This window comes from Primulina tabacum, chromosome 8 (genome assembly GCF_025594145.1).
Source record: "Primulina tabacum isolate GXHZ01 chromosome 8, ASM2559414v2, whole genome shotgun sequence".
Classification (NCBI taxonomy): Eukaryota; Viridiplantae; Streptophyta; class Magnoliopsida; order Lamiales; family Gesneriaceae; genus Primulina; species Primulina tabacum.
In genome coordinates, this window is record NC_134557.1 from 3,839,902 (window position 1) to 3,867,487 (window position 27,586).

General features: G+C 33.5%; 5 protein-coding genes across 13 annotated transcripts in view; 2 read left to right on the forward strand and 3 right to left on the reverse strand.

The window, feature by feature from the left end:
* Positions 1-5,638: 5,638 nt before the first annotated feature.
* On the forward strand, positions 5,639-13,278 carry LOC142553078 (glutamate receptor 2.8-like). The gene is made up of 5 exons (XM_075663074.1): positions 5,639-6,138; positions 10,529-11,865; positions 11,960-12,260; positions 12,352-12,758; positions 12,843-13,278. The coding sequence occupies exons 1-5, from the start codon at positions 5,877-5,879 to the stop codon at positions 13,269-13,271; spliced, it is 2,736 nt and encodes a 911-aa protein (XP_075519189.1). The 5' UTR covers positions 5,639-5,876; the 3' UTR covers positions 13,272-13,278.
* On the forward strand, positions 6,856-8,017 carry LOC142553080 (uncharacterized). Of its 2 annotated transcripts, XM_075663076.1 has the most exons (3): positions 6,856-7,048; positions 7,210-7,262; positions 7,563-8,017. In XM_075663076.1, the coding sequence occupies exons 1-3, from the start codon at positions 7,002-7,004 to the stop codon at positions 7,874-7,876; spliced, it is 414 nt and encodes a 137-aa protein (XP_075519191.1). In that variant the 5' UTR covers positions 6,856-7,001; the 3' UTR covers positions 7,877-8,017. The 2 variants fall into 2 exon arrangements, 1 of the variants encoding a protein (XP_075519191.1); XR_012821899.1 differs by lacking the exons at positions 6,856-7,048; positions 7,210-7,262 and adding an exon at positions 7,269-7,427.
* Positions 13,279-13,309: 31 nt separating the features above from the next.
* Positions 13,310-14,928, reverse strand: LOC142553079 (F-box protein PP2-A13-like). The gene is made up of 3 exons (XM_075663075.1): positions 14,386-14,928; positions 14,184-14,302; positions 13,310-14,026 (listed from the first exon to the last, which is right to left on the reverse strand). Exons 1-3 carry the CDS (start codon positions 14,695-14,697, stop codon positions 13,582-13,584), a joined length of 876 nt encoding a protein of 291 aa, XP_075519190.1. The 5' UTR covers positions 14,698-14,928; the 3' UTR covers positions 13,310-13,581.
* Positions 14,929-17,732: 2,804 nt separating this feature from the next.
* Positions 17,733-20,417, reverse strand: LOC142553092 (peroxisomal membrane protein 11D-like). Of its 2 annotated transcripts, none has more exons than XM_075663094.1 (8): positions 20,261-20,417; positions 19,239-19,447; positions 18,976-19,050; positions 18,819-18,893; positions 18,666-18,746; positions 18,482-18,556; positions 18,148-18,321; positions 17,733-18,035 (listed from the first exon to the last, which is right to left on the reverse strand). In XM_075663094.1, exons 2-8 carry the CDS (start codon positions 19,428-19,430, stop codon positions 18,000-18,002), a joined length of 708 nt encoding a protein of 235 aa, XP_075519209.1. In that variant the 5' UTR covers positions 19,431-19,447; positions 20,261-20,417; the 3' UTR covers positions 17,733-17,999. The 2 variants fall into 2 exon arrangements, with proteins under 2 accessions (XP_075519209.1, XP_075519210.1); XM_075663095.1 differs by lacking the exon at positions 20,261-20,417 and adding an exon at positions 20,219-20,240.
* Positions 20,418-20,912: 495 nt separating this feature from the next.
* The window catches only part of LOC142553091 (serine/arginine-rich splicing factor RS40-like), a 57,018-nt gene continuing 50,344 nt past the window's right edge, over positions 20,913-27,586 (reverse strand). Inside the window, exons 1-7 of one of the 7 annotated variants that reach the window (XM_075663090.1) lie at positions 24,399-24,458; positions 24,256-24,316; positions 23,572-23,681; positions 22,411-22,523; positions 22,037-22,275; positions 21,360-21,623; positions 20,913-21,259 (exon numbers count right to left, since the gene is read on the reverse strand). In XM_075663090.1, coding sequence (XP_075519205.1) covers positions 21,220-21,259; positions 21,360-21,623; positions 22,037-22,275; positions 22,411-22,523; positions 23,572-23,680 — 765 coding nt within the window. In that variant the 5' untranslated portion in view covers position 23,681; positions 24,256-24,316; positions 24,399-24,458 and the 3' untranslated portion in view covers positions 20,913-21,219. The other 6 variants (XM_075663091.1, XM_075663088.1, XM_075663089.1 and 3 more) reach the window with 6 other exon arrangements.

A 27,586-nucleotide genomic window follows, 5' to 3' on the forward strand; every position in this document is an offset into this window, starting at 1 on the left:
ACAAACAACATCACTGAATAAAACGAATCTCTTAGAACAACTGGTACAAAACCGAGACAAAGTCTAATATAACTCAAGCTTGTACAAAGCCTATTCATCAAAAGGTGGATACTTGAATAATATCAGTTGTTAAGCAACAATGGCCTAGATTGTCCTGTGCATAGAGCGATTATCAAATAAAATTCTCTTAATTAACTAAATTATCATAATGATGTTAAAATAAAACCCCTAAGCTTGTTATTAAGTTAAATATCAATTTTGTTTTTGCTAACTTTTAACTGCTTGTGAATTTTGTTTAACTTTCTCCTTTTTTGAAATATATATTATACATAGTTAATTTATATCATAATACATCATTTGAAAATTAATATTGACGATTAATAATTTCATGTTAAATAAAATTTTAAAATAATATCAATCAAATAAATATGTGTAGTAAAACACATATACGTAACATTCAATTTAAAAATATCATATATAAAAAATTTAATTTCTAACAAATGATAATAAATTATCACTATCATTCATATTTATTATAAGGATTATCTTAATTAAAAGAATTATAAAGATTATCTCATAAATTTAATACCAAAATATAAAGTAATTTTCATTCTTTTTAATTTCTCATTAGTTTCTTTTTCTATGAATAAAGTTGAAATAACTCAAAATAATCAAATTATATTGCAAATACAATATTAAAAAATTTGCAAAAGAGCATATAGAATCTACATGCTCTCAATATCAATTTTAATTGGAAAAACACCATTAAAAAAATGACATTTTCTCGCATAGTTTTTATAACACTTGTAGAAAAGTGTAAACTTGAGATATATATTGAGACATTAATTAATATCATAATTTATTAAATTAAAAATATAAAAAAGTATCATACTAATGTATTTGTAATATTTTTTGTCAATTCAACTAAATAATGAAATAAAGTTATTCTCATTTTCCATTTCAACTTTTAAATCAGAAAATTTCACCAAAATAAATAAATGAAACATTAATTAAGTAATGGTGTGTAAAAGTGTAACAAAGAAAATTCACAGATCAAACTCATATATTTATAGGTATATAGATCTGATAACTTTTAACCCCTTATGGATTGTGTATAACTTTCTCAGTTGTTTTAGAATACATATTATAGAGAGTTAATTTTATATCAGAATGAATCATTTGTAAATTAATATTGATGATTAATATTTTATGGTAAATACATTTTTTAAATAATATCAATCAAATAAATATGTGTAGTAAACACATATATAAATAAAATAATAAGTAATACAAAGTTAAAAAATATCATATTTTAAAAATTAATTTCTAATGAATTAAAATAAATTATACTATAATTCATATTTATTAAAAAATTATTTTTGTTAAAAAGGTATAAGGATTATCTAATAAATTTAATACAAAAATAGAAATTAATTTTCGTTCTTTTTAATTTATCGTTAATTTCTCTGTCTAGTTGAAATAAATCAAACTACTCAAATTATACGTAAAATAAAATATAAATTTTTTTTGCAAAAGAACATATATAATCTACATGGTCTACCATAAAGAATGACATTTTCTGAAGTTTGATATGTGTACTAAGACATTAATTAAATATAACAATTTGTGAAATTAAAAATAAAATAAAGTATCATATTAATGTGTTTGTAATATTTGTCGTCCATTCAACTAAAATAATGAAATAAAGTTATTTTTATTTTCAATATCAATCTTTAGATCAGAAAATTGAAAAGTCACATAAATAAATAAAACATTAATGGGGTAATGGTGAATGAAATGGTAACTAAGTAAATTAACAATTCAAACTCATATCTTACCTAAATTAATAAATAAATAAATAAAGCATTAGTAAATTAACAATTCAAACTCACATCTCACCTAAATAAATAAATAATAAAACATTAATGAAGTAATGGTGAGTGAAAGTGTAACTAAGTAAAACATTAATGAAGTAATGGTGAGTGAAAGGATAATCAAGTAAATTCACAATTCAAACTCACATATTTATAGATAGTATAGATAAGGCTACGTTGACATTTAGGCCACTGCATAACTAAAAGATATAAGTTGTGTCGTTATCATCAGCAATTACTTCATACATATATAACACTAAGGCTACGTTTGGTTGGAGGATAAAATAATGAAATGATTAAGATAGAAATGATAAAAAGAATGATTGAATTAGAAATATAATATATAATGATAAAATAATATTATGTTTGGTATGATGGTTAATAATGAGATAATTAATAATCTTTTGATGAATTGACAAAATTGTCTTTCCACTTTTGCGGCGGTCGGCCGACGGTGTGGTTGTCGGCGGCGGCGGTCGGCCGACAGACGGAGGGGGCAGTCGACGACGGCGGTCGGCAGTCGGCAGCAGTCGGCGACGGCGACGAAAGGCGGTGGCAGACGGTCGGCAATTGGCCGACGGGCGGCGGGGGTTGCCGTCCGGCGGTCGGGTGAGGGAATTGGTGATGAGTTTAGATTTAGGAGATGAGTAAAATTGAAAAATTATGATGGATTAAGAGTGAGATAAATAATCATAGGGGATGAGGAGTGATTATTTTAACTCACCTAATATAACCTAATTATTCATAGGATGAATTGACTTGGTTAAATAAAAAACGTACCAAACATGAGATTAGGTGGATTAAAAAAAATTAAACCCACCTAATCAACGCAACCAAACGCGGCCTAAGTGTTTAGTTATATAATCTTTACACCAAAACTCTTTACACAAATCTATATATAGCATTATGCATGGGGATTCAGCATGCTACCCATCTTATGTCGCAAAATACGAATGACACTTGATTTTTTTTCCAAGTTGAATTAATCTTATGGATTATGTATGATTCATTACACAATGTATATAACATGTCTGACCTATTTTATCATTTTATATAATAGTCAAATCCATTTTTTCCTATTCAATATTTCCTTACTATATACAATATATGGGCTCTAGTAACAATTTAGATGCCCATTTTCTGTAACTCAACCACATTCTAGATGCCTTCTCTCATGCAAGTGGCTTAATATTTTATTTTTTATTTAAAATTTTATAAAAACTCACGTGAGATCGTCTCATGATCAATTTTATGAATCATATCTCCGACCTCAATCAACTGATGAAAAGGAATATTTTTCGTATAAATTTCACGATATGTATGAATCAAGTTCATGTGTAGAGGGTCTCCTATTCTTTAAATTTTTGAATAAATGGCTTTAATAGTTGAGATGAGAACTAAGACCGAGGCAATGGCATCGGAGACCGAATCTGAATCCTATCCAAAAGTCTTTAACTTGTTAGAAATCTTGACTGGCTTAAGCACTGAAAGCAACTTTCGAATCCCATTTATTGTACGGAGGAAACTAGAAATTACGCGCTTAAAACTGCTGATAGATACGCCTAATTTCTTGTGATGGAGCAGAATCGATAAGTTTCAAAGTGACGGTCATGTTTTATCGTCGTTTTTTAATTAATTTGATTTATATTAAAATCGAAATAATATCATAATTATAAAAAACAAAAACTTATGTAAAACAGTCTCACAGGTCGTATTTTATGAGATTGATCTCTTATTTGGGTCATCTATGAAAAAATATTATTTTTATGCTAAGAGTATTACTTTTTATTGTGAATAGTGGTGAGATTGACCCGTACTTATTCATTATAGAATTAGTGAGTGACTTCAATTTAAGAGAAGCAATCCAAAAATAATTTAAAAGTGGCGGTCACATGAGACACCAGAATTAATGACACAGTTCACATTTAATATATAATAGATAATTGGAAAGGGATTATTCTTGCAATTGTGATATGCTGCTGCCAATCCCAATTTCTCAGAAGTTTCTTATCTTTTAAAATATTTTGATTTGATTAATTGATATCTTAATTGCCGTCGAAGTCATTTTCTCAACTTGGGGCCTAGTTTGACTAGGGTTAGGGTTGACTTTGACTAACCTTAATATATGTGTGTGTGTATATATATATATATATATATATATATATATATATAATTGTGTATTTTTGGAATTTTATTCATTGTCTATATTTTTGTACATAGATTTATTATTTATATGAGTTTTAAATAATCTAATATTTGAGTTTATTTTATATCTATATGATTATCTTAATTTATATATTTACTCAATCTAATTATACATTTTGTATGTATATGTATATATTTACATAAATATTTTGAATAAACCAAAAATTTATAAATAGTAAATAATAAACAAATTAAGAGATGGTCATTAAAGTAAAAAAAAAATTATAGCTAAATTATTTAAATGAATAATGTCATCTATACTTTCAGTTTATTTACTTTTCACATTAATAACAACAATTGAGATTATTTTAAAATTATTTTCACAAATATTCAAGCAAAATATGTTCGTCTTGTCATGCTTTGGGTTCAGGTCCGTATAAGAACGAATGCACAACAGACTTCTGTAACATAACAATTACTTTGTATTTGTATTCAAGTTAGTTTTATAAATAGTTTAACTCAATTGTTATAGGAGTCAAGAGTATGTCTCTTGTGAGACGGTCTCACGAATCTTTATATGTGAGACGGGTCAACTCTACCGATATTCACAATAAAAAGTAATATTTTTTCATAGATGACCTAAATAAGAGATCTGTCTTACAAAATACGATCCGTGAGATCGTCTCACACAAGTTTTTGTCAGAGTCAAATACTCGAGGTCATGAGGTATTACAAATCAAAATATAGACGAATATTTTAGGGAGAAAAAATCATCCGGTGAGATGTTTTATCTTGCCACCTGCCAAGTCAGAATTCTTTCTAAAAAAAATTTAAAGTAAAAGAAACCACTTATTAAACTCTACTTAAATCATACTCCGACGACCTAGAAAACTAAATAAACCAACTTATAAAATTATTTTCCGTAATATTTCCTATCTTAGGAGCTAGGTTTTTATCCATTGTTTTCTCTATTAAAAAAATATAAATAATTTACGCGTATTCAACGTTTGATTTTTCTTAATTTTATTTAAATAGTGCATTATACAGGCCGAGCCAAATTTAATAATTTGCTTTTATATGCCGTGGGATCGAAGCAGATAATATCAAATTAAAATGGATGTCCAACATAGTTGAATCAATCCCCCTTGGCTGGTTAAATAAATTTATAAGTCGTGGACGTGACATAGGTAGCTAGTTTAAAATTTCATCAATCGGAATTCTAATTTTTTTTCCCTGTTTGAAATGGTAAAATATAATTTGAGAAGAAGAATGAATTCTGAGAAAGAAAAAAAGGGACAAAAAGGGAAAATTTCATGTTATACTATTTGTAGATATTTTAAAAAGAGAGAAAACTGTTTTTTTTTTTTGGTATGGTATGTTTGTATTTTGAATTTTCTTTTGTTATTCATGTTGTCGATTTTTACTTCGGTCAAATCTTCGTTTTTTGGGGTATTTTTTTAGTCATTTTATGATGCGATGCTGATGTGGACACCATTGAAGCATTGGTGTCATGAAAAATATTAAAATTATCGAAAATTGAAAGATACATGAATGAAATTGAGATGTAATAATATGGGTGAGCAAAATTGTTAAATTATTTTCCCTTAAAACTCTTTTGTATGAATCGATACATAAAATTAAGTTGGAAATCACCCAAGTCTGCCTTGGTTATGAACTACGGCTAAAGACAACTATATATCATGTCCTACTTCCAAAATATTTTGTTACATCCCTTCTATGATCTATCTTATTCAGTTCCTGAAAAGTAGCAACCTTTTTTTTTGTGGGATTTATCTTATAAATACAATTAGTAGTTGCTTAATTCCCGAGGTTTAGTGGCAAAATTGTTTTTCATGAATGGATTCCTTGTTGCTTAAATTGTTCATTATAAGTCTTCTCATACTTCCTCTTCGCGCTGCACAAAGTTCCAGCAACAGCAGCACAGTTGATTTTCACGTTGGTGTCATTCTTGATTTGAATTCTACCGTGGGGCGTATAGGTGAGAGCTGCATATCCATGGCTCTTACCGATTTTTATTCGGTTCACAAAGACTTTAAGACTAGGCTGGTTCTCCATTTCAAAGACTCAAATGAAAGTGTCGTTGATGCTGCTGCTGCAGGTAAGTTTCAGCCATCGCAGTAAAAATCTTGAATTTTGAAATACAGTGGATTGGTTTCTTGGATCTTATATCACGATTATATCTAACATACATATAAATATACCACTTTCATTTGTGAATTTCCTTATATGTTCTTGTTCATTTATTTAATATAAGTTAGCAAATAAATTAATAGGTTATCTTAAAGGTTTTTTTTTTTGTAATTCATTGTCCATCTTAAATGAATTTGGACATTAATACACATTCCTCTTTCTTCCCTAACTTTTATGCCAAAAAAATTATTTATTTAAATTTTTTTGTTAATTTAAGTTAGCAAATTAAATTAATAGGTTTTTTTAAAAACTTTTTGTAATTCATTTTCCATCTTAAATGGATTTGGACATTTATACACATTCCTATTTCTTTTTTAAATTTTATGTTAGAAAAATTATTTATTTACATTTCTTAGCAAATTTTTTAACAAGTTTATTTTTAAATACGAAATAATAAAATCATATATTATATAGATATTGAAATATGATAAAAGATTTCTAACATTTAATATACATATATGTCACTTTCAATTGTGTTTTCCCCTATGTACCCTTATATTTCTAGATTTTGCAATTTGGCTTCATGGAAGATTAATTTTTTCGCTGCTTACTACCATTTGATAGATATATGGGCCCATTTATTTCCTTCTTATTTATTTTATTCCTAAGTTTCTTCATTTCCTATTACTGCTTCACCATGGTCATTACTGTTGATGGGTTATTTCATCCACCTTCCAGTAAACTCACCGATTTCTATCGCCTGCAATTTGTTTATGTCGCTGTGATCCTCAATTTCTCTCTGTTATTTTGGTTTTACTTCTTCTAATTTTCATGGCGCAGGGTAGACGGCCGGCTGCCATCTCGGGATTTGTCTCAGGGTATGTGTTTCGCTCTCTTCATTTCTCTCCTGCTTGCTTTGTTGATGCCCCTTTGCATCTTCCGAGTTCCTGTATTTTCTATGTGTTCTCCTAACGTTATTTTCCCTCTTAGCTATGTGTGTTATCTTAAAGAGTTTCATGTAATCATTTTAATTTGGCAGCGGCGCTGCTCAATTTCTGTGTGTTGGTGGTGCCGATTTATCTACTTCCAACGGTTAGCTGCTTTGTTATTTTCACCATGTTTATTTGCATCGATTGGATTGTTTTTCCCCCTTTGATCTGTTTATATTTTTTTATCGCATGTGCTGCTGTCGTTCAATGATATAATTCCATCATACATCACATATTGTGTCCGTTCCTCTGGCGTGTTCTCCTATTTGTAAGTAATATGTTGTTGTTTTCATTGTGCATTTATTTTACTTGGATTTTTTTTCTCGGTTTTTCTATGTTCATTTTTTCGCACCTGAAATACTTGGGTTTTTTTTCCCCAATTGCATTTTTTTTTAAAATTCAGACAATGAAGGAGATATTGCTGGTATCAGTGTCTTGCCAATGGTTCCTTCATGTCAATTTTGTGGCGCACATAGATTCCTTTGTGAAGCTCCATCTTCTTGTTGCGCATGTGGTAAGATTAGATTGGTATATCCTATTACTCAGATTGCATTGCTGGAATTATTCAAGGACCCATCGTCTCCCTTGGCTATTTTATTCCGCCGTAAAGTACGATTGTACAACAATGTTTTTTCTTTCACTTCATTTGGGGTTAGGCTTGACAAGGAATTGGCTTCTCTTCAACTTGGGGTATACACATTTCGTGCGCCTGGCTAGATTTTCCATTCATTGCCACCACTTATACCTAATTCGGATGGTGCAAGGTATTTCCAACTTTATTTTTGGGACAACGATAATGAGTTGAAAAATAGGATGTCCGTTTTCCCAGACATTTATGTTGACAGAGAACTCATGGTTTTGCTGATGGACATAATGAAAGTAAGCCCTTATGCACAACTTCTAAAGACGATAAATCAATATTCTTCAATCATAAACTTAAGATTGCATATTTCCAAAAATGTTCCCGTTGACCAGATATGTTATGACAGCCCATCCGCTGATCAAGTTGCGGCTATTTGGGTCGAAGGCAATGATGATGCTAACATTCCACAGAACAGGGACATAGTTGCTTGTGGTCGTGATGGTCAAACCCATCAAATACAACATTATTATGGTTATTATGATTCCTTGCAAAATCCGTTTTTTTTCCGTATGGGGACAATGGGTGGCAGCAGAATATTCTGAAGGTACATGTTGACGTGCATGAGAGTGTGCTACCACTTGCAGATGTTAATTTCTTCGATCGTATTATTACTGATGAAAGTCGTGGTGCGTTTTTAATCTTTTACCTCATACTCAATTTTAGTAATTATTTCTTGCAATTTCCCCCAAACAAACAAGATAATGGTCGGCTGCATATATTTATATTTTTGTCATGCAACTAATTTGTGTGTATTTTATTTGTTTCATGCAGTTGTTCGTGAAAAAAATGGTAGGATGATTTCTTGTAGGAAGTACTATTGTTACAGGTTGCAAATTCATGGTAGCAACACTTCGTTAATCTTGTATGGTGGTCGATTATTGCAGCAATTTGTTGTTGATATGTACATTAAACTAGAAACAATGAGATTAGATTACTACAAAAGGCACCAAAGTGAGATAAGGTCGGACTTGTACCGGGGTGTGGTTGACAGTGTAGCCAATGGTGAATCACGTGGGAGTGAGGTCGAGCAACGTGTTGTTTTACCAGCATCTTTCATAGGAGGTCAAAGAGATATGCGACGTCGATATCTTGATGCAATTGCATTGGTTCAGAAATTTGGAAAACCTGACTTGTTTATTACGATGACTTGCAATCCGGATTGGAAAGAGATTCGAGAAAATTTATTTGAAGGTCAACTTGCTCGTGATCGTCCAGATTTGGTCTCTCGAGTGTTTCGTGCAAAATTACTTGATCTAATGGATCAGATTCTTAAAAAAGTCTATATATTTGGCCATGTTGTTGCTTATGTTTATGTTATCGAGTTCCAGAAACAAGGTCTACCTTATTGTCATATGATTATTATCCTGCAATCTAATTATAAGATTAACTCGCCTGAAAGGTTCGACTCTTACGTTGTTGCTGAGCTTCCAGATAAAGATGTTTTTCCTCGATTGTTTGGTTTGGTCTCCCGACATATGATGCATGGACCTTGTGGCACGTTAAATTTAAAATGTCCATTTATGGTTAATGGAAAATGCAAAAACCATTATCCTCGCCCTTTTTTAGAACATTCTGTTCAACGATATGATGGTTACCCTATATATGTACAGGAGGAAAAACGATGGTCGCTCTGTTGAGGTTCGGAATTGTACAATGAATTCTCAATGGGTTGTTCCTTATAATCCTTATCTACTCTATCGCTATGATTGTCATATCAATGTTGAAATTTGTTCTGGGCTAACGGCTGTAAAATATTTATACAAATATATTTACAAGGGCCATGACAAAATAAGTGTTCATTTATCACCACATAGTTCTAACCCATTTGTAGATGAAATACGAGCATTTCAGGATGCTCGATGGGTGTCTGCTCCAGAATCAGTGTGACGCATTTTTGAATTTGATCTGAATGAAATCTCTCATGCAGTTATCAATTTGCATCTACATTTACTGGACAAGCACATGATCACCTTCTCAAATTACCAGAACTTGGGCAATGTGTTGGCATCCGAATGTGTCTCCAAAACTATGTTGACTGAATTTTTTAAGACTTGTTCGCACATTGTGGAAGCAACAAAGTTATTATATTCTGAATTCCCAGAGCATTTTGTTTGGGATCGACCAACTAGAACTTGGAAACCAAGGAAACAAAGACAGGTTATCGGACGTGTTAACTCGGCAAATCCGGCAGAAGGTTAGAGGTATTATCATCGTTTATTACTTCTTCATGTTCGAGGCCCTAAGTCCTACTCTGATTTGCTCACTGTTCGTGGAATATTTTGTTTTACTTTCAAGGAAGCAGCACAATGTAGGGGGCTATTAGAAAGTGATAAGAGTAATTTTGAGTGTTTAAATGAGGCAGCAAGTTTTCACATGCCTATTGCTTTGCGTAGGTTGTTTGCTACGATCATAGTACATTGTGTAATCCTTTGTTTTGTTGTTTGCAACCTTAACTGAAAATTATTATCGTACTATATCTTATATAGACACGATACCTTATTATTATATAGATTTATCTCTCTATTGCTTAGTTCGAAAACTTTTGTCAATGAATTGCTTACTCTATAATATTTATTGCACAATTATTGAAACATATATCTCCACGTGCATCGCACGTGCACCTACCTAGTATATATATATATATATGGTTTTAACTTTTAAATACGTTCACACATTTAGAACGGTCTAACTAATGTGCTTTGTACCTTTATGCGAACCCTTCTCAGCTCTTGATCTTCTGCAACATGTTAGAGTGGATGCCGTTATTGGTCCACAAAACTCGGCACAGGTCAACTTTGTGATGAATCTCGGAGATAGAGCTCGTGTGCCCATTATTTCTTTTTCTGCTACGAGTCCTTCTCTTGTTCCTCGAGCTCCTTTTTTGGTTCAGACATCACAAAGCGATGCTTATCAAGTCCAGGCTATTGCTTCGATCATTGAGGCCTTCAAATGGAACCAAGTTGTCGTTATTAATGAAGACACGGATTATGGTAATGGCATCGTCCCTTATCTGTCGAATGCCTTGAACGATGTCCATGCTCGAATTTCGTATCGAAGCGTGATTCCGAAATCAGCGTCTGATGATTTCATAAGCCAAGAACTGTACAAAATGATGGGTATGCAGACTCGAGTGTTTGTGGTGCACGCGTCTCAGTTTCTTGGAACAAGGCTGTTTCTAAAGTTGAGAGAATTAGGAATGATCAGTGCTGGATATGCTTGGATTGTCACGAGTGGGCTAACAGAATTATTTCATATGATGGATTCCGAAATTGTTGAATCCATGCAAGGGTTTCTTGGGGTTAAACCTTTAGTCCCCAAGTCTAAAGAACTGCGATCTTTTTCTGGTAGATGGATCAGGACGTTTGGGGAAAATTCGGATTTGAAAGTAACTGAGACGAGTATATTTGGGCTTTGGGCGTATGATACTTTGTGGGCTCTTGCTATGGCAGCGGAAAGCGTTGGAAGCATTAAACCAAATCTGGTTAAGAACAAAAACAGTGGCAATTATGCTAATCCTTTTGCTGTAGACAGTTCAGACACGGGTCCTAAACTTCGCGAAGTATTGTTAGAAACAAGGTTTACTGGTCTTGCTGGAGAATTTAAGCTCGTAAAGGGACAGTTGGAGCAGACATCGTATCAGATAGTTAATTTTGATGGAAATCATGAGAGACAGGTGGCCACCTGGAGACCTTATGTTGAAAATCATACGAAAGGAAACTTGAATAAAACCAATTCTAACTTTTCTTCAAAAGTAAAGTTCAGGAGTATCATATGGCCAGGGGATTTAACGGTTGCTCCGAAAGGATGGCAAATGCCAGTAAGTGGTAAACACCTGCGAGTCGGGGTACCACTAAAACCAGGTTTTAACGAATTCTTGAAACTGGAGTTTAATCCTACAACTGATGCAGTGCAAGTTAGGGGATACCATAAACACGTGTTTGAGTCTGTCATGGCCGCGTTACCATATGCTATAATTCTCGAATATGTCCCCTACCGATTTTTCAATGCAAATGGTTCAGCAGCCGGGAATTATAATGATCTCGTGTATCAAGTATCTAAGCAGGTGATATTTGTTTTAAACTTTGAGTTTCCTAAGGAGAATTAAAATTGACGTGCTCGCGGTTTGTTTCTCCTTTTTTTGGCGGGTTCATATTTAGGAGCAATTTGATGCTGCGATGGGAGATATTACTGTTACATATGAAAGATCCATAAACGCAGACTTCACCATGCCATATGCTGAAGGAGGTGTGAGCTGTATAGTCCCTATTGCTTATGAAGACGCGAATAACGAATTTACCATTTTTACCCTCCTGAGTAAACAACTGTGGATGACTGCTGCTGTCTTCTATCTTGCTGGTGCTCTAGCTGTTTGGATTCTTGGAAGAAGGATCCTCTCTAATGCCAGGGAACCACCTGGGCAGCATCCTGGCATGATTTGCTATTTCCCATGTTTTCCTGGTGAAAACATATATTTCCCTCTTTTCTAGCATTGCACTTTTGTCTTAATTCTCGCGTCTTTCATCTGATGATGGCTTTATTTCGAATGTAGGTCAAGGACTCGATGCCAATTTGCTTTGTCTAATTTTGGTGGCATGGTCTTCTGTCGCATGCCTGCTGAACTCAACTCTTACTGCCAGCTTATCATCAACACTCGTAGTACAGAGTCTTCGACCTACTGTGCCAGATGTGAATCAACTTATGGAGAAGGGATACCATGTTGGGTGCCAAGAAGGATCGTTTTTGTTTGGTTTCCTGAAAAATTTAGGATTCCTCGAATCAAATATACGGAATTATAGTTCTATAGAAGCCTGTGAAGCTAATTTAACATTGGGAAGTGAAAATGGAAGCATCTCAGCATATTGTGATGTTGTGCCCCACATTAGGCTCTTGTTGTCGAAAACCTGTGGCAAATACATGACAATTGAGCCAACTTATCGAACCGAAGGTTTCGCTTTTGTAAGCATCTGTCGACTCAAGAAGCTACGTTTACAGTTTGCATCAACATATTGTTCACATCTTGTTTTTATTTGTCATGTGCAGGCATTTCCCAGAGGTTCCCCCTTAGTTTCTGATGTCTCGCGTGCCATAGTTATGTTGACCGAAAACAACGCCATTCAAGAGATTGAGAAACAGTGGATTAGTAATGCAACATGTTTGGTTCCAGATAGAAGCCCTGGCTCCCCAACTACAGTCACAGTGAAAACCTTTGCGGTGCTTTTTATTTTCTCAGGTTTTGTTACATTGGCATGCCTGCTAGTTTCAGAACTCGTTGATCTACATAAGAAGGGAGTTTTGCTTCAGAAGGTGTCGGGTTTTAAGGCTAATGCCAACTCAAGAATTCATGCATTTCGCAGTGCCCTGAAGCGAAGCAACTCTAAACTCGTTCCAATACTGCAAAAACAAGAGGTTGCACTCCAAGTAGTTACTGAAGATGGTGCTTGTGCGATAAAAAGTGCTGCTCAACAATAATCTTCACATTTTCTAGCAAAAAAGACGGTTAATTATGAATTTCGATGAAAAGTTGTGAGTTGAAACAAAATTTAGGGATGTGTATGTAATTTATGTAAATAAGATCCTCGTATTACTCATATACAAATTCTGCTCCTCAAAAAGCGAGTCCTTGAATGATATTGCCGGAAAGCAATAATTACCCAGATTGTCCAGCGTCAATGTTTACGCGGTCAAAACAATGAAAACATGTATTTTGGTTGCTGTAGCAATAAGGATCGGCCTTGCATCGTTACAACTCGATAAATAATCGGTTCTTATAATCTGTACACTAAAACATTTTGCACAATTGACCATCAACAGAAAACATCTGTTTTCCTAAACTAACGGGACATATCAAAACAGAATCTACACACAGGCCCCCTTTTGTGTGAGTACAATCGATCTGAGTCAAAGAAAATTTGATCTTTGTCAATGAATCGTGATCCTTCACAAAAAAATCACCAATGTGGTAATGTAACCAGTTTCCTATGTTATCCAATATCCACCGGGATTCAGCACGCTGCCCATCATGTGTTGTCAACTGAAAATGTGCAGGTTTTTTGTTCCATCCATGCACATTATCAGAATTACATACTCGACGGCCCAATCTCTTGCATATTCTTCCAAGTTGGAGTCGGAAGAACATGCTGTAAGTTCCGGCTGGAAGTTTGAACTCGAGGTCTCCATCTACTTGCAGCCACCACATCTGTTGTAAGTAGGCAAAAGTTTGAAATCTACATTAAGAGAAATTAAAGAAATTAGTTAAAGAAGACACCCCCCATATGGAAGAATTAATCCATTTCCTAGAACCAAATATTTGGGAAAAAAGAAATCGGATTATTCTTGAGTAAAGTTCCATGCTATCATACACACTTAACAGGAAAAACCCACCTAGACTCATCAGTCGGGATGTGATTCCAATACCGCCGATCATCAATCCCGGTAATCGCCATTGCTTTCGAAGAAATCGCCAAACAGACCCCTCCTGTTTTCCTGTCAACCCAAACTTCCTGATTTCACAAAAAAACACAAGTTAGTACCGATTCACATCCCAAAACCCCTCAAGAAACTTAGTCCACAAGAAATCACCCACCTTCGTGCCACCATCAATGGGATTCGGCCTGCATAGTCTGATGTAAATATCCATCTTACTCTTTCCTTGATCAGGCGTCAATTTGCTGAGAATAAAGGGGTATGTGGATGGCAATTTTTGGTCCCATATAAAGTCAGCTGAGGACGCCGCCCGGAAAGCCCGATTCAGTCCGGCCAGCTTGATGATCTCCGGGAGGTCCAAGTAGCACAGGATCAGGGCCATGCATGACTCCGGGATGTCCTCCAATTCGGTCCTCCGTAGTGGCCCCGGCCCGTTTTCCTCACCCGATAAAGCAGACGAATTGGCGCCCATTTCTTTAGATTCGGATTGATGGAAGAATTTCAAGAATTGGTCTTCCAGAGAGAAATGAGAAAGGGATCAAGAAAAGAACTGAGCTTTTATATATTATTTACATGGAATCAACTCACTACGGTTTCTTCCAGTTCCCAAGTTTGATCCTTTCATTTCTTTCCTTTTTTCTAAATACGTGCACCAAAGGCTGCCATCGAGCCTGACCCCATAGGCCTAAAACAGCCATAATTATTCGATTGTTATTAAAATAAAGAAAAAAATTAATAGCTTAAATGACATAAATTTTTTAGAAAAATTAATAGCTAAAATTCAATAAGAATACAATAATTAATAAAGTCCAAGTAAAATATAATCAATTTCCAATTAGCTATGATACTCAAATTCAGTATAAATCGAACTCAAGTGCAGATTCAACAGAGTTACTAGAACAACTCCACCCAATTTAACATAATTCAGATATTAAAACATCTAGCCAAACTTTTTTTTTGAAAGGAAAACAAATTCAAAACCCGAAAAATAATGATTTACAATGTCCACCTTAAAGGACAATATCAAATAATCATGCTAAGCATTACATGAGGAATTATTGGGTAATAAAATTTAGATGAAAAGTCTTGAAAAATAAAATTTAAATTATTCGAAACCTCTTTTACGGGAAAAAAAAATGTAAATGATTTTATTCGTCAACGTATATTAACTGTACATTTTACTTTGAGAATTGTCCAATTCAGACAAACGACGTTAAAATATTTATTTATTTAAATCGAAAATATATGGAGAAAATCGGAGTGAACCGCAGAGGGGCGGAATCAGTTTGTGTTTGGAATGCTGACATGGAAGTGGAAATGTTCTTATCCAGTATAGTATGACGTGGGTCATAATGTCACGCGCAATGTGGGAGCGTGCGCAATCGTTTCTCAGGTGAGAACATGAGAAGGTGCTGCCACGCTCTCATATGCAAGTAGAACTGAATGGGTCCAAAGTGACGTGCAATAAAAGTTGAGAAAAAATTCTAAAATCAGTACTCCAGTTGGCTAACGTTGAAAAAGGAAAATAAATAAAGTCACACTCTTTCGTTTCGTTTAATGCCTATATTTTTCTATTTCCTTTTTAAAATACGACATTTAATACCTAAATTATTTATCTAATAATGTTTTGTAATAACATTTCATATCAAGCATGATAATTATTGGTTGTTATATTCCTTGTTTGATACAATGACGATGACCAGATTTATCTAATTATTAACCAAACATTTTTGGATTCATTTCTAAGACCATTGAAGTCTTGGAGCTTCAGTGCTTCACCCATCATTAGGACAAAAAACCCTTGACATCCGTCGCCATTTCCAAAAGCTCGGTTTCTTACATATTCTAATAAGGTAAAAATTTGTGTGAGACGGTCTCACATGTCGTATTTTGTGAGACAAATATCTTATTTTGGTCATCTATGAAAAAATATTACTTTTTATGCTAAGAATATTACTTTTTATTGTGGATATCAGTAACGTTGAACCATATCACAAATAAAGATTCGTGAGACTGTCGCATAACAGGCTTACTTTTCTAATAAATGACCATGAATTGAACCTAATATCAAATCAAAATCGTAGTTAATATGAAAACATTTGCTACGGCTGGATAGGACAAAAGTACCTAGGATATTGAACAACAAAAATTCTTTATTTACGGAAATAACAATGTTGTAAATGGTGTAAATAAAATACATCCAATTGGGAATATGAAAGAATATATATTTTGCAATATATATATATATATATATATATATACATATATATGTTTATATGAAATTAAAATTTTGAAATATATCGTGCCAAGCCACGATGATAAGCATGAATATAAAATCAGCATTTAATATCGTCTTATCCAAATTTTGTGGCCGGCGAATTTAGGAGAATAATAATATATGATTAATTTTTTAAAAAAATGGTGACATTTTCCTTTCTTCTTATTTAATAATGCACTTTTTCTCTCCATTTGGAAAAGGGGTATGTTATTAATTTAACCACCAAATCATTTTTTTTTGGAACAAAAACAAATTGGAAACACAAAAGAGAATTAAACAAAAAGTTAAGCTTAATTAGTGGACTTTTGAATATTGTGAAGGCGACAAGAAACTAAGTAGTTGGCATTAAATATAAATATAATAAAGAAAATTTCCATCGTGGAGCTGAGTCAGATGAAATTCAAAGCCACAAGTGGAATTTAATGTCTCTCATATAAAACGTGAACAATTTGTATGTTTGTGGGATACAAAGGAACAATCATTCTTGCATTTTTTTAATGCTACGTGACTAACATATAACAATTTTGATATAATATTTATTAATCGTACGTGTTCGTCTCTCTATCTATCATTGAGTTGACATTCACCTAACCTATGTTTGATAGTCATGATAAGAGAATGATTATTAAATAATCGTCATTTATCTCATGTTTGGTTAATTTTTAATTTAGCATAGAGGCCTTTGATTATGATTGAAAGCCCTCACTATTTATGTTATTTGTATGATTAAATATCCCTTTCTTAAATAGTGATAATGATAAATTAATATAATATTTAAATTTTTATTATATTTTTTTATAAATTAATTTCATATATTTTTATTATTTTCGATTATTTTAAAGAAAATAAATTGTAATGCAAATCTATCTTAAATTAAATTTTTATAAATTTCTAATCTTGTTAATTAATTCTTTTATGAAAATAAATATTTATTAAATTCTAATTTATTTTGTTTAATGATTACCGTAATATTTTCAAATATATTTCTAATAAATATATTTAAATTAATTTTAATAAATGTAAATTATAATTATAAATATTTAACTATCTATCAAATTATTTTAAGAATATTTATAATTATTTTAAAAAACAATAATATTATAATTATTACTAAACTTTATTTAACATTAACATTCAAAAATCCTAAAAAAGGTATTTTTGGTAGACGATTTCGAGTACGGTTTGAATTGAATGAAATTGTGGATGGATATACCTAAGAGCACACCAAATTGCAATAGTATGAGTTCGCATATTTTTCTTATGGTACTCAAAACCGTTGGTGAAATACACTGTATTTTGCATTTTTTTGGTTAATTATATAACCAAAACAGCTTGCATACATATTTTATCTTTAAGCCAATGTAACTTGATTTCAATTCCGATGTATATGCTTGAATTTTATCTGTCAGGTTCCTTTATTATACACACAGAAGTTGACATTTAGCATTCGAGTATACATATGATTTTTTTGTCTACTGACAAACTTAAGCCATCCTTCATGTAGTCTTCGACTTTGGTGGCGATGGAAGCAGCTGCCCAGTACCATGAAAGGGTTTCGTTAGCATGATTAGGGACAAGAAATGATATTTGATGAGAAAGTGGAACCTAAGAATGCTAATGAAGCATGGAAAGGACAGGTAATACCTGATAGCAGGAGATAAGAGAGCTCACGAATCCGACAGCGCCTGAGACACGAGGCGTGACTTTGTTGGGTGCCAGTTTAAGCAAGCCAACTGCAACCACTATATCCAAGGCTGCTTTAACAAAGGCTAGAGATCTCTCGTTCGACTCTTGAACCTTGCTTTTATACTGCTCGTTCTGCGATGAAGATGCAAAAGAGAAAGGAAGGTCACAAGAAATATGATAGATTGCCAGATAATTAGAAGTTGTTACAGAATGACAGTGAGGCCATAGAGCCCCGAAAAGAGAATATAATCTAAATGACTGGCTTGTTAAATGACATGTCACAGTAGCTAACCTTATATTTATTAGTGTTCTTCAGTTCCTTCTCTAGATTCTTCATTGATATCGAAAGCCTTCCAATTTCACCAATCTGGAGAAATAAGCACACCACATAAATTCATTATTCATATATCTAAAAATTGGACGGCACAGTTGAAAAGTATAATTATCGAACTAGAGACGGAAGGTAGTCATCATACCTCAACTAAAGTGCTGCAGATGGAAGAGCCCAACCAACAAAAAAGAGAGATCCTTCCGATTAACTCAGTACGTTCTTTGTTCTGCATGTGAAAACTGTTGCTTACAAAAAACATTTTCCTAAGAATGTAAACAATACGAAGTTTATTCCATACCTTGTAAATGCCTGACCTGCCGAGCCACACAAACTGATCAAGAAACAGGAAAGTTGACAAAAGCGCATTTTTTGACTGGAGCAGACACCAAGAAAAACGTTAAGACACAAAAAAAAAAGAAGAAGGATTCAGCAAACAAACGTAGTTGAGCAAATACCTTCCCCAACAAAATCAAAGGAATCGGAGTTCCTGGAGCACTTGGACTAATGAGAGCATGGAGATCATTGATAAACTATAAAACATAGAGAGAGAGAAACTTGGTCAAGACCATAGACATTACGTGTTTGAGCTTGCTGCGTAGACATGATTGGAGTTCGGAACAAATATGAATAAACAGAAAACTTAAGTTACAGTTAAAGAAGCAGAAATGAAAACACAATAAAAAGTTCTTGCCCTTAGAAAACCTATTTAAGTGCCGACCTTGAACAAACGAAAAACTTTTCGAGCCAAGGCGACTGATTTCTCAACATTTTGTGCTGTTCCTGGCTCCCCGTTACTCAAGAACCTCGAACCATACTGTATTGACCTGCACAGCTTATCTCTGGTTTCCGCTTTGTTCAGATACAAAACAGCAAGAGCAAGTTCTGCTCTGGTGACATCCAATGCACTCATGTTTTATCTCGATGAACCTAAAAGATCCAGCTACCAACTCAATTAATATACATTTGGCAGTACCTTGCCAGAAAAATTCTAGAATCGGGCTATATCGGAGATTTCAATGACACCACATAAGCAGTTAAGCAATTTTACTCCGACGAAAATAAAAAAAGCTAGAAGAATCGCAGGTATGAGACAAACTACTGGAACCCATCTTCAGAGCAATTATTTGGACAATGAAAGATTATTCATTGGCGCCACAATCACTAAATAAACAATCCCATTTGTAGAACATCCAATCATTTTTTTTATCAAATTATCAGCCACAATTTTCGTCCAGATGATAAAACATTTAAGTCTTTCCATTTTCCATTTTCAATTTTTAAGACATATATCATCATTTAGTAAAGGAAAAACTATGCTAATCCCAATATATAGTCATCAATATAAGAGGTCAAATATACGGAAGAAAAGACAATCCTTTACAGTAGTCTGAGCAAAAGTTTTTGGTGGCAGACTTTGAAGTATGTAACAATTTAGCGCAACCATTCGGAAAAATCAAGCTGCATGCGTAAAATCTTAAACAAATAACTGGATATTCGACAACTTTTCAGCAAGAGGAAAATTGGATTCCCCAACTCTTCAATGAGCTACTCTATAAAACTTGATTCAACAGTATATTAATCAATTATGCACGGTAGAACAACAAAAAAACCACCCAAATATCAGAAGCCCAATATCAGTAAATTTATCTATAGCCAAAGAGTTAAAGATTCAAACTTTACATGAAAAACTATACGTACAGCATCAGATTACATATAAACAGTTACAGGGGTGATCATTACCGGGACCTGCGACGAGCCCTTTTGTCTGGAAATTCAAAATATGTTTTTCTGGAAATTTTGTGTTATGGCAAAAGCAGTGTACCATATCATTGCGGTGATAGATTAGATAGAGGCCGAGTAGATAAAAGGCGTGTTTGGTCCTCTGTTTTTTCAATTTTTTTTTTTATTTCAATTATATATTTTTTTAAAAAAAAACAAGAAAAAGAACAAATTAATTTAGAAATTATCGACTTAAATGGAGATTTCGATTGCGGAAAGGATTTCAAGGCTCCAATTTGGAGCCCATATACTTTATTCCAGTCCACTATAATTCTAAAATTATCATTAAAAAACCAATCTACTTCAATCATATACTTTAAGCATTTTATTTTTCCTTTTTCTCATACATAATGATTTAAAATCCCTCAACTCTTTATCCGACAAAAATTGCTTTTTCGTTAATCAACCAAAGTAATTTTTGTATAAATTACCATCAATAGATATATAACTTTTGTTAACAAAGAAATCAAGAGCAAATGAATATAATAAAGAGACACCTGGCGAAGATCCGGGAGTATTTGGAGTAAAGGAGGGTTTAGTGAGATCACAAGAGGTTTTGATTTGATCCAATGGCTTAAAGGGAGCCACGCCATTTTTCGTACGACACAATGTATTAGACGAAAGTGAAAAAAACACATGCAGACATTTACTTGTACATTGGGGACAACAGTCATTTTCCCGAGAACGCCAGTGGTCACCGGTAGGTGGTAAAATTGGAACAAATAACAGCATCACCATAGGAGACATGACTGAATCATGAACTTCAGACACATGAGTAACGATTCAATTCGATAAACCACACTACAAAACAAATGTTATCTCATCTCCAATACTGGCTACATACTACATTCAACCAGAATACCGTCCACTCTCGCACAGAAATTTCAGCTGAAGTTTCCGAATAAAATCAAACAGGTTCTTCATTCTTGAGATGGAGATCTTTCATGAGGAGGCGAACGGCTGAATGATCAATGAAGAACAAAGGCATTATTATTGACCAACATCGAGATTATGAGAACAATGAATCCAATGTTCAAAACAATAAAGGGAAATTACTAACCTTCGATACTTGTCCTTGGCTGGGCGTTCTGCCCTGCCATAATCAGGACTCTCCCTCCGTTCAGATCTAGGATTTGGAACAGATCCATGTCCGTAATCAGGGCTATCCCTGTCCCTGCGATAATCATTTGGGGAATGTCCCCGACCATAGTTTCTTCTATCAGGGAACAAATCTCGACCTCTTCTATCAGGGCTGTATCCATTTCTCTTGTCATCGTCATCTCGAATGGCATACTCAACAGAAATTACTCGATCCATGAATTTACTGCATCAAAGTCGGATGATCCCAAGTGAGAATCTCAAGCAGAGTGTTTTTTGGGCATATCCCCAGGTGTGACAGCATTCATATTGCTTCATGACATGAATTGTGAAATAGTTTAAGCACGTGAAATCACACTAATGAGTGATATTATCAACAAAAGACCAATATTGGGATTTTTAATTTTCTTTCCACAACACCACCAAAGCTATTTTTTCTCCCCAACATTTCAACCATCGTGTAAAGTGAAATTAGTAGGTATATTAACTGCAAAACACGAACCTAAAGAAGAATGTGAGTATTAAAGCAAAATTGCAGGAAACATCAAACCCACATGAAAAAAAGACCCGGACCCACAGAAATGCAACATTGCTTCAAGCTACTAGCATAATCAACAAAAATTCATTTTACACACGAACCTCATATGAGTAGCTTCTAATGCTCGTGTGGCATCTTCCTGCAATTCATAATGCACAAATGCAAAATTCCTTCTGATTCTTACATTTGATACCCTTCCATAATGTTCAAAATGCCTTTCGAGATCGCTTGTCCTGGTATGGATGGGATCAAAGTTGATGACAAACAAAGTTTTTGAAGGTTTGGTGTTGATTGAAGGTTTTCTCAAGCTATCAGAGGACCTCCTGCCACCTCGTTCTTGCTACAGTTCAAACTCAATAAAGTCATTAGAATAGTATGCTTATGAAATAGAAAAACGAAAACTTGATCAGATATAACTCCAATTGAAGTACATCTATGGAGTACATCATCACAACTTCTAGGGGCGTCCTAATACCTTAGTCCACTCGACGCGAAGTCGATGTCCTTTTCTACCAAACTCTGTCCTGTCGAGTTTTCGTACTGCATCCTCTGCATCTCGCTCATCTTCCATGTAGACAAAAGCAAAGCCTATAAAATCAAAATAAAGTAAAAAGAGAGAAGTGAAAAGCCAAACGAGAATGCAGCTCAATAGGCAGAGAGATAAAAAAATATTACATTCATCAAATGGTGACGGTAATATGCCTCCGGTTGGATACAATTAATTACAACATACTGTAACTAAATAAATGTTACCACCCAAAACCCCTGCAAATGAGAGAGAAAGAGAGCAGGGGAAAATTTTTATGAAGGAAACACACCACCTGCCACAGGATCCGGAATGAACATGTAATCTATGTTGAAACATGTCGGAAACTGAAGATTGGGCAAATTCATGAGGAATGCAAAAGGCAAAGGTCTCAGGAAAGTGTGGGATGGTATGACAATGGCAGATCATATTGGTTCTTTTGAACAAACACAATAACATGTATCTTGGGCACAAGCCAGAAAATAAACGGAGAGAACCATCCATCATCCAGGAAGATCATGGAATATCCAAACAATCCTGCATCAAAGAAACTATTGAGCTTCGGGGCTTCACTACAGCAAAAACGCCCTTTTAGAAAAATAAACAAATTAAATATTCATATAATATTTATTTTTAAAAAATATGTTTATCCTTTGCGGTATCAGTATAGGGATCTCTTCAAAGATAATGGGAATTTAATCAACAAAAACTGTCCTATCCGTAAAGCTTCCTTGTCCAGCCACAAAAAAGCAAGCTTTAGAAGGTAACAAATGCCAGTCTATTTTTTCCTTTCAGCCAACATGGGAAGTGTAAGATACCAATGTATACCAACAAATTCAGTTCATTAATCATCGTCCATCATTCTTGCTACATGAATTCAGTGTTATGTCTCAACAAGAGTTGCCAACAGAACATGAACAACATTTACTACTATCAGTTAAACCAAACAGTGTGGCCAGAACAATTTGCCCCCTCAAATTTTTCACCAGTTAAGTTCCAGTGGTACAGACCACCAAGTACAGCTGCAGACTGAGTTTGTAAAGCAGTTTGTTTTTAAAACATTATATGTAAATTCCTAAAATCTTTGGGTAGAAATAAATGCAAACTCACCAGATTTCATATCCACCCTCTCAACCTTTCCATATCTTCTGAAAAGGCGTTCAACATCGGATTGGTGAGCATCAAACTCCAGATTCCCACAAAATATGCCCCTCATCATCCTGAAAGCTTATAAAAAAAAGTTAGCTTTTCACCATAAGTTCGAACAAGAAATAACAGGTGTTCCAAAAAAGGGGAAAGCAAAAAATTTAAATTGATGATGCATCGAGAAAAATTCAATTCATCAATTCGCACTCCTTCACTTGCAAAACTATTAAAAAAATAAATATGAAAAATATCCAATCAACAACTCCACGGAGTTGAGATCCAAAAACTTGTTGTGTAATTTAATTTGGAACCGCCAAAAAGGACGTTCAACTCTTCTAAATCAAGCTCTTCAGATCAAATTCATGGATACAGACAGCAGGAGTTCTACTCTGAGCAACATTGCTCAATAACGAGTTTTAAAAAATTTGTGAAAAATCGTGTTAGTCCCGAATTCTTGCAACTAAGAGCTCCACCTCTCCCCTCCCATAAGAAAAATAACATATAAAACATTAACGATATAAATACAAAAGAACCCTCGAACCAAGAAATTAAAATGGTAGCACCAAATTAACAATTCATCAAAATTCTCCTCCACAACGGGAAAAAACATAATTTCGTTTAACGACAACCTGAGATCTGTACACATACCAACAATACAAAAGATTTTCAACTGAAAGATCTGAGCTTTCCACTCAAATAATCCGAAGAACTGACCACGGAGAAATGAATCAGTCAGAAAAACCTCTACTCTACACATAAATACAAAGAAAATGGTAGCGATTAGTACGTACCTTAGGTGCTCTCTGCAACAAACGGTCTTGCCTCCCGAAACCCTAGGGTTAAGGTTAAAGAGTGCGGAGTTGCATGGGTTTAAACGACAGCGTTTGGTGACTCAATCGGGTTAGCCCGCGTTACTTGAATGTTCGGTCCTGCAATGGGTCGGGCTATATAATTTAATTTTAATGTATTCGATTCATCTTAATAATTAAATTCTAAAAAATAAAAGATCGAATTAATACTCATATATTTATAGTAGAATAGTACTACATCAGATTCTATGTTAGCTTCTGCTTAATTTGATTGAAATACAAAATGTGGTTAGATGTTGATTTTGTTTTCACGAAAGTAATTTTTGTAAAAAATTAGTATTATAATCATTTATTTATCAAACATTGTATACTTCTTTAAAAGTAAAATTTGTCGCAAAAACACTCTCTACACATAACAAATATTTAATTAATTAGTGAAATATATAGTAGTATTAGATTGCGCTTTGTTCGATGGATTTCAAAATTCATAGATTTCAAAATATTTTTTTTTTGCTGTTTAGAAAAGTAAGATCATAAACTTCAAATCCATCATTTATATGTTTATATATTATTTCATGTTAATATGACGATGGATTTCAAATTCATTCAATAATGATATCATTTAAAATTCATTCTATTTTGCATTGCTAATATGTAAATAATTAAGATTTAGATTTAAAATTTGATATATTTTTTCATTATAAACGATCAAATTAATCGAAATCTATATATTTCAAATTCATATCCAGAGTTCAGCTTTAGTTTTTGTACCCACATATGTTTGAGTGTACATAATTTTTTTTATTACAACTCACGTGGGGAGGGGGGATCGAACCCGAAGAACCTGCTAAACCGGCAAGGGTGAGACCATTGGGCTACAAGCCGTCTCTTTGAGTGCACATAATTTTAGTGATTAAAATGGTTTGTTTCTTTAATTGATTGGTGGCTCAAAAGGTTGTATTTGGTTGCAAGCCATTGGATGGATCAGATTGAAAGCTTTATTCTACCATAATTGGTAGGTGGTGGTGATGATGCTTAGTAGTTTGTACAGTGTTTATCACCTAAAAAAATTTTAAAAATATGTCATATAATTTTGCAACAAAGTTAGTTAATGACTAATGACATGTATTTGTAATTAATTAGTGCCACAATAATTAGAGTCTAGAGACAAATATGTCTCTTCCACTCTTAAATGAGCAAATTTCAAGAAAATGGACAAAATTCTTCTTTAATTATAATTTTTTTTTAAAAAAATTATTATTATTATTATTATTATTATTATTATTATATATAATTGAATTTTTCGGGTGGATCGAAGAGAAACAAACAACACAAAAGACAAATACTTTGTTTCGAAATCCCACAAATAGTTCCATCTCCAATAGCTTAAAAAAATGGTTAACCCCACAATTAATTTATTAATCTTAATTAACGTTCCAAAATCCATTCTTCATATGTATAGTAAAATAATAAAATAAGAAGACCTCTTCTTGCTAAATTGTCTCTATTGTCTCACTGATTCCTTTATTTGTTTAAGCTCTTTAATTTGGATCTTCTTAAATAATAAAGTTCAAGCTTTTGCTAAGCACTTGATGCTTCTTCGGGTGGTTCTGATTCAATTATTGGCATACGTAATTGTATAGGATACATTATAAATATTTAAATTAAGGCAAATTATTATATAGTATTATATGCATGAAATAGGAAAAACTGATCAATTTTAATTAAAATATGTATGTAGGAATTAATTGTTGAAAATTTCAAGTAAAATTAAAGATTGAATGAAAATTATGTCTCATGCACGTGAGAGTGTCTTTTAGTTCTCCACATTCTTGAGTTAGTTGTGACTCATTATTGTGGAAGTGTCTTTTGAGTTTCCACATTCTTGAGTTAATTGAAGACTTTTGGCTCTTCATATTCTTGAGTTAATTGGAAGATTAATTGAGTTAATTAATCTTGCATGACTCTTGGTATGCATTTTGGGGATTATAAATAGTGTGTTCATTTTCTCATTCCATGTGCATAAAATTGGTTTTTACAAACACTCAAGATCTCTTTCAAGCATTCTCTTGTATTTCATATTGTTAGCTTTCCATTTGACCTCCGTTAAATTTTGGTGAAAAAGTCAATGTATGTTTTCGGTTCGCTGGTGTAGTTACTTCGTGCTAAGTTGCTGCAAGGTTTTGCCGTTGTATCATGGGAAACAGTTGTCCGTCGAGATCCTCGAATCACCGTCGGAGGGGACAAATCTGTTTTAAGGAAACTGTACTTCGTACAGAACTCGGTTTGATTTACTGTTTTATTTATTTTATACATGATATTCATACTTTCAATAGTATGCTCATTTTCGTATACTGTTTTTGATTGTGAACTACCGAAACCTCAACAAGGCCTGCCCAAAGGATGAATTCCCTATGCCGAACATGGATATACATACTCATCGACAGTGGTTCGAAAACTTTTCATTTATAGATTGATATATTGAGTATAATTAGATAAAGATGGCTCCTGAAAATGCAGATTTGTATGTATTTTTACGATATTACTTTTCGTTCCCTACTTCTATATTTTGTTATTAGCGATTCATTCTAACAATAATATCTTCTATTTAGCTATGTTCCTTGTTAGCCAATTCCACTAATCCAAATTTGTGCATAATGACCTTTGTCTGATTATCGATTTTGCTATTCAAAAGCCAATTAAGGATGATAGGGACTGAGATTAATTTAATTAAGCACAAGAAAAATGGTATATTAGGAATTAGGATAGGTACAAAAAACAAATAATTGAGAAGATTTCCGCATCATTTTTAAATAAATTAGAACATATCGTCATTATTTTACGCATGCATTTATAAAAAAATTGTAAAGTTATATTAAAATACAAAATCCGAGATTTTATATTGATGTTCATGATGGCTTATTACATATATAGAGACCAATTAGTATGAACGCAGAGCACAAGGCTTTTCAAATTTAACACATTCTTCAAAAAGCCTTTGAAATATTATGGCTGGATGTGACATAGTCAAAACTACAGTTGCTACGGCGAAGATTGCGAAATCGAATGCATCACAACGTCGATTTATTGGCGTAAGGCAGAGGCCGTCCGGCAGATGGGTGGCGGAGATCAAAGACTCGTCTCAACGAGTCCGGCTATGGCTCGGGACA